This window comes from Orycteropus afer, unplaced genomic scaffold, assembly GCF_000298275.1.
Source record: "Orycteropus afer afer isolate SDZICR_OR568_19922 unplaced genomic scaffold, OryAfe1.0 scaffold00605, whole genome shotgun sequence".
Taxonomy (NCBI): domain Eukaryota; kingdom Metazoa; phylum Chordata; class Mammalia; order Tubulidentata; family Orycteropodidae; genus Orycteropus; species Orycteropus afer.
The window spans coordinates 1025719-1032670 of NW_006922192.1; the positions used below are offsets into that span (position 1 = coordinate 1025719).

Sequence of the window (6952 nt, forward strand, 5' to 3'; positions counted from 1 at the left end):
GACCACTGTGGGTGCCCCATCAAGCTGGGTGACCAGGGCAGACTTCCTGAAGGAGGACGACCTCTGGTGAGGTTTGAAGGACTTGAGGTGTGGGAGCAGCTTTAGGACAAGGCCCTCTGGGAGAATAAACACAGACCAGTGTGTGATGCTTGGGGATTTATTGAGTCATGGCCTTCCGAGACCCCCGCCCCGAGATGGCTTTGCTGGCCCCAGCCGGCGGTGGGGAGGGGCTGTGGACGTACCCTTGGATCGTCCAACATGCCCGCGAGGCAGATCTGAGCATCCATTCCACAGGTTGGAAGACCGAGGCTCCACCAGGTGAGGCCACTGGCACCGGCGCAGTTTCTGCGGGCCTTTGTGGTCCCTCCGCGAGGGGCGGTGTAGACCCTGCTGGCTGGGAGCAGGGCAGGGTCTGCTGCAGAGGCTCCCGGGTGGGCCGAGAACATGGCCAGAGCCCCAGACCCTGTCTAGAAGAGCCCACACCCTTCACTGGCATCGCAGGACAGCCTCCCGGGACCCGGTCTGAGAGGTTCCCCTTCAGCGAGTGGGCGTGGCTGCAGATGACCCCGCCCCCACACTTGTGATGACTCCTCCTCCCCGCCCCTGCCTCAGCCTCCCCCACCCCACCCAGGCTCCCAGCTGTGATATCCACCTTGCAGTGGCCACGGCAGACCTAGGCTGTCAGCAACGCCACAGCCACGGGGACCGGGGGACCGTCTTGTCTGGGCTGAGGGAGGCGCAGGGCCCCAGGGCAGAGCCTCCGGCCGAGGTGCTAGGACAGGGTGCTGAGGAAGCCGGCTCTGGTGTGGGTGGTGCTGTTCTCACCTGCTCCGTGGGCCCCGGGGATCAGAGCGTCTGCCCGGGGCTCACTCGTACTCGTCCTTCCACATGTGGCGCCGGCAGTGCTCCTCGGCGCCGCACAGCTGGGCGCTCTCCAGGCTGCTGCACCAGAAGCTGGGGCCGCCGACGCACCGGTCGGTGCCCAGCAGCTGGCTGTGGGCGCCGTGGCAGGCCCCCACCTTCCTGCAGAGGGCGTCGGGCTCCATCATGGTCACGAGGCTCGCGACGAGCACAGGTTCGTACTCCGTGAGGAAGCGGCTGCACCGCACGCTGTAGGGCAGGGGCAGGATCCTGCAGCCGCCCTTGAGGGCCACCAGGATGTCCCGCTTGGTGGCCTTGCTCTGCAGGTTGCTGGCCGACATGTAGAGCAGCCTTTTACAGCCACTACAGAAGCTGCCCTGGTCCTCGTCGCCCAGCAGTGCCACAGGCATGCTGGGGAGCAGGGAGGCTGGGGACCGGCGCACCCTCCGGGCTGGGCACACCTCCACGGCACGGCACGCCTCCTCCGGGGAGTCCTTGGGCACCAGGCGCACCAGGTCAGCACCGTGGTCCTCCAGCAGGGAGCCGCACTCGGGCCGCAGGAGCTGGGGCAGGCGGCGGCACGTGGTCCCCAGGGTGCTCCTGATGTCTTCCTCGGTGTTGTCTCCACGGAGCCCTCCCTGCGCCCTGTGGGCCACCATCATGCACACGTCACAGGCCAGGTGGGACGACAGCCCTCGGATGAAGGTGGACTTGCGCTCGGCCGGCTCCTGGGAAGGGTCCCTGTGTGCAGCAGACGTCTCCGCCTGCAGGGGCCGGCCCCGCCCAGGGGAGCCCTCGGAACGCTGCCGGGCCGCGGTGGTGGGGCTGGCGGTGGCGGGGCCCAGGAGGCCGAGCAGCAGGAGGGTGAGCAGCATGGCCTCTGCGGCTTGCCAGGCCTTCAGTGCTCAGGGCAGGCGTGGCGAAGGTATAAAGCGGGCGCACCCGCCCCGCCTCCTGGCCACCCACAGCCTGCCCCCGCCTCTGGGATTCCTACCCCTCCCTCGCAGCTGCCTCTGCACCACGCACGGGCCTCGCACCTGCAACGCCTGCCCCGGCTTGCTCCCTTCCTTGGCTGAGAGACCCCGGGGGATACACCGCCTCACGTCTGGGAGGGACGTGAGGACACGCGTCCTTTCTGCTCCTCAGTTTGTTTGGATTGTAGTGAATGTGTGTTGTCAGCAGCCACTGAGTTGACTGATTCACAGCAACATTGTGTTCAATGGAACGAACCACTGCCCGGGCCTGCACCAGCCTCCCAGGCCCTGCTGCCTTGGAGCCCATTGTTGCAGCCCTTGTGTCCGTCCGTCTCACTGAAGGGCTTCCCCTTTTCTGCTGACCCTCCCCTTTACCAAGCGTGGCATCGCTCTCCAGGGACTGGTCCCTCCTGACAACATGACCAAGTAGGTGAAGCGAAGTCCGGCCACCGTCACTTGTAAGGACCGTTCCGGGTGCACTTCTCCGGGGCAGACTGGTTCCTTCTTCTGGCCGTCTGTGGTGTGGTCACCATCATTCGAAGGTGTCAGCCCTCCTCTGGTCTTCCTTACTGTCCAGCTTTTGCACACACACGAGGAGGTTGAAGATACCATCGCTTGGGCCGGGAGCTCTCGGTCCTCACAGTGGCGTCTTTGGTCTTCAGCGCTGTGAAGACGTCTTTGGCAGCCGAGTTGCCCGGCGCCACGTGGCGTCTGATTTCTCGGCTGCTGCTTTCAGGGGCGTTGATTGTGGATCCAGGTGAAAGGAGACCCTTGACACCTTCAGTCTTTCCTCTGCTCATGCTGTTGCCCTTTCACGTACAGGTAACGAGGCCGTTGCTGTTCCGCCGTCTGCACACGGGCCGGTCAGTGACCCTGCTGACATCCATCATGTGGTTCAGCTCGCAGTGTCCCCTACGCCTGTACCCGCCGCCTGCCCCTGGAGGCCTCCGGGGAACTGATGTGTACTCTTGCCCAGTCTAGACAACGCATGTAGGTGGGACCGCGGCGCCCCGTCCTTGAGTGAACGACCATCTCACACAGCGGTTTTGTTTTCTTTCATTGGGAGGCTTTTTCACACCCACCCTCTTTGGCCGGACGCCTGAATGAACTTGGTGACTCCACACCCGGCTGATCCCGGGCTCCTCTCCTGCACGTGGCCCTGAGGTCCACTCCGGCCGCGGCCCCTCGGCGGCCGCTCTGGTTCAGCAGTTGCCCCTCGGCGGCCCCTCTGGCCGAGCTCTGGGATCACATCAGCAGAGTGGGCAGCCGTGGGCCTCATGGGCCGCGCAGGGTGGGGGGAGCCAGCGTGTGCAGTGGGCCTGTCACTCAGCCACTGCCCTGGGTGTGGGGACAGCCGAGTGACGTGCACCCCGTGTCTGCTGGGGACAGGCACATACAGGGGCTGGTCTCCCCGCAGCTCTTAGCTTTGCTTTTCTTAGTTCCTCCGGGTGCGTAGGGAAGAGGGTGGGGGCCAGAGACATGGACCCGGCTCTGAGCTGGAGCGTGTTCGTTAACGAGGGGCTTGGGCTGAGGCTGCCTTCGGCCTGGTTTCCGTGGCCCTGGGGAGTGGGGAGGCCGGAGGGAGCCAGCCCTGAGCGGGGCTGGGTGGGGGCGCCCTGGATCGCTGGTATCCTTTGGGCGGGTTCGAGGCCCAGCGTGGGAGCCTCCCTCAGATTCCTGGCCTTGGAGCCTCCACGGGAGAGTCCCTCCGGGATGTGGGTCAGGCCCTCAGCCTGGGTTGCAGCAGCTGCGTGGAGGAATGTGGCCCGGCCGTCCCCACCGGCCTCCTTTGGGGCTGCGGGGTTGGGAGGAGAATGCAGACAGTCGGGTCCTCTGCTGGGGAAGCCTGTCCCAGGATGGCGGCTCCTTTGGGGGAGCTGGGGCGGCCTTGCACGGGGAGCTGTGTTCTCCGTTCATCCCGTTGTTCCCCGTCAGCGGTCCCTGAACTCCCCTGTCACCCTTCCCAGATAGTCAGGGTCCCCTGTGTGTCCCCTGCCCCCTCCCTCCCACCTGCCCCTGATACTGATGAGGTCCGTGAGTACACCTGCCGGTTCCACCAGTTCCAGGCTCTTCGTTAAGGGCTCATTCTTCTTCCTGGGGGAGGGGCTCCCCATCAGGGGCTCCCCTGGGGAGGCACCCCGGTCCACCCCAGGTCCCTGCTGCCTGGACACCCCTGGGCAATCTGGGGGTACACCTTCCACCCTTGTCTGTTGGGTTTACTCCAAGGCGAGGGATGCTGGGAGCCAGGTGTTGAGTAGACGCCCCCAGATGGTCTTGCAAAGCAGCTGTACCGTTCCCACTCCACCCAGAAGTGCTGAGAGCCTGGCTGCACCTCACCTGCCATGTTTTGGGGGAGTTGTGTTTAATTTTGATGTGATTTCAAACTCAGTGGCTGCAAGGACCTTCCGTCACCCTTGACCAGATGTGTTTGCCCGGCGGCTCTGGGAACCTCTCTCCTTGTCCCCTCTCCCCTCCCCCATCTCTCTCCTCCTCCCCCTCCTCCTCCCCTCTCTCCCACCCCCTTGGTCCCTTGGTCCTTCTCCCCCCTCCCCCACACATGTGTGTTTCCCCGGGATGTTTCGTGATATGTTGACCGGAGGGTAGAGCTGTTGTACGCCTTGAGTGCACTTACTTCATGGGGCGTGTCCTCAGGACCAGGATGTCCCCCGCCTGACCATGGCGCACCTGTCACATGAAGACCTGAGATGTGGGCCCAATACTCTCGTCGACCCCACGGCCCGTGTCCCCCCTTTGTTGACGGCCCCAGCGCCCTACGTTGGTAGGTTGCTTTCCAGGCCACGTTCCATCGGCATCACGTTTACGCCTGGTCATTCCACTGCTTACTCACCTGGCACCTGGCCCGTTTCCGTGCTGGTAATTCCCTTCTCGGCCGCAAGGACCCTGGCTGCCATTGTCCTGGGAATGTCGACTTGTCGGCCCAACCGCATGCGTACACGCGTCCTTCCAGCCTCTGGCCCCGCCGCTGTGGGGCCCACCCATAGGTTATGTGTGCTTGTTCTCTTTTGTTCGTTTCCTATCAAGGGAAAAGTTCCTTCTAGCAAATTTCACCCACCGAAAGTGTGCATTTGAGTGAATTTGGGGCAACACTCCCTTGTGTAAGCCACCCCCATCAGGACGTGGGGCGTTGTCCCATTTCCAGACTGGGCCGCCTCACCCTGTCAGTCTCCCCAGCCCGAGAGCGGCCTCTCTGCATTTGTTCTTGGTGGACTCGGGAGTCGCTGGTTGTGCGCACAGCCGACAGGCCGGGCTGCGAGGCGGCAGTTGGTCCTGCACGTGGCGCCTCAGAGTGAGGCCAGGGTTCTGCTTCTGAAGTCTGGCCCTGGAACCCGTGGAGCCCAGCTCGGCTCCCCCCCACGGAGGGCATCGGCCCGCCGGGAGCTTGTTCCATGCGTGTCCTCACCTGACTGCTGCTGCCTCTCCGCGGTCGGAGATGCGCCCTGTGCCGTTGGTCGCCACGCACGTGGCCGGGCCGCGGTCAGCCGTCGCTCGTGTACACGCCCCTCCCCTGGATTGCTGTCTGGGTGGCTGCCATACGGCCCGGCTCTGAATGTTGTCTCTGCGCCTCTTGCAGATCTCGTAGGACGAGCAGACAGGCGCGTTGCTGTTGGGTGTGAGCCTAGGGAGGAAGTGCCGAGCCTGAAGAAGTGGGTGTGTGTTTGCGGCCAGCTGCAGTACTGAGGCCCTGGCTGCTCTTCCAGCCTTTGATGGTGTCGTGAGGTGCCGTCCAGTGGCTTTCAGCTCGTAGTGCCCCCACGTACAGCAGAACGAGACATCACCCGGTCCTGGGCCGGCTCAGACTCGCTGCTGGGCTGGAGCCCACTGCTGCAGCCACCGTGGCAGCCCGTCTCGCTGAGGGGCTTCCTTCTCCTGCTGACCCTCCACAAAGCATGGCGCCCTTCTCCAGGGCACTGCTGCCTCCTGAGCACTTGGCAGAGGAGCTGAGACCAAGGCTGGGGATTCTCGCTCCCGAGGGGCATTCCGGCTGCACCGCCTCCAGGGCAGGTCCGGGAGCTCTTCCGGCAGCCCTGGCACTCAGCATTCTTCATCAGCACCACCGCTCAAGGGCATCAGCTCTTCTGTGGTCCTCCTTATTCACTGTCCGGCGCTCACGTGCATGTGAGGTGACTGAAAACACCATGGCTCGGGGCAGATGCACCGTAGTCCTCAAGTGATATCTTTGCTCTTCTGAACGTCAAAGATTTCAGACTTAACCTGCACACACACACACACACATCCACACACATGTACACACATCCACACATGCATCCACACATGCACACATTCACACACACACATTTACACATATACACATTCACACATACACACGTATACACACACAGTCACACATATATATACACACACAGTCACACATACCCACACATACATAATTGTTGTCGTTAGGTGCCATCGAATTGGCTCCAACTCATAGCAACAGAATGAAACGCTGCCTATTCATGTGCCGTGCATGCGTACATGCGCACACACATGCACACACATTCACACGCATACATGCATACGCACCCACCAAACCAAACCAAACTCACGGCCGTCGAGTTGGACCCTATTCAAAGCAACCCCTCCTTGGGTTTCCGAGGCAGCATCACTACGGAAGTAGATTGCCCAGCCTTCCTTCTGAGGAGTGGCTGGTGGGTCTGAACCAGCAGCCTTCTGGCTAGCAGTCAAGTGCCTTAGGCACTGTGCCACCAGAGCTCCCCTATGCACATACACACTCAAGCATACACGCATTCACACACACATGCATATACACACATACACACACAATCACATGCATCCACACATGCCCTGTGCACATACATACTCAAGCATACACACATTCACACATACACACACAATCACATGCATCCACACATACCCTGTGCACATACACACTCAAGCATACCCTCATTCACACATACATACACATACACACACAGTCACACACATGCACAATGCCCTGTGCACATATATACTCAAGTGTACACACATTCACACACACATATACACACAGTCACACGATGCACATATGCCCTGTGCACATACACACTCAAGCGTACATGCATTCACACACATGAATATATACACATACACATACACAC

The 6952-nt window shown here is 61.8% G+C and overlaps 1 protein-coding gene across 1 annotated transcript; it reads right to left on the minus strand.

The window, feature by feature from the left end:
- Window positions 1-866: 866 nt before the first annotated feature.
- On the minus strand, window positions 867-1736 carry LOC103210394 (prosaposin like 1). Its single transcript, XM_007956316.1, has one exon. It carries the CDS (start codon window positions 1734-1736, stop codon window positions 867-869), a length of 870 nt encoding a protein of 289 aa, XP_007954507.1.
- Window positions 1737-6952: the final 5216 nt, after the last annotated feature.

Coding starts and splice junctions, on each gene's coding strand:
- LOC103210394 (XM_007956316.1), bottom strand. CDS start 1,736: ATGCTGCTCACCCTCCTGCTGCTCGGCCTCCTGGGCCCCGCCACCGCC.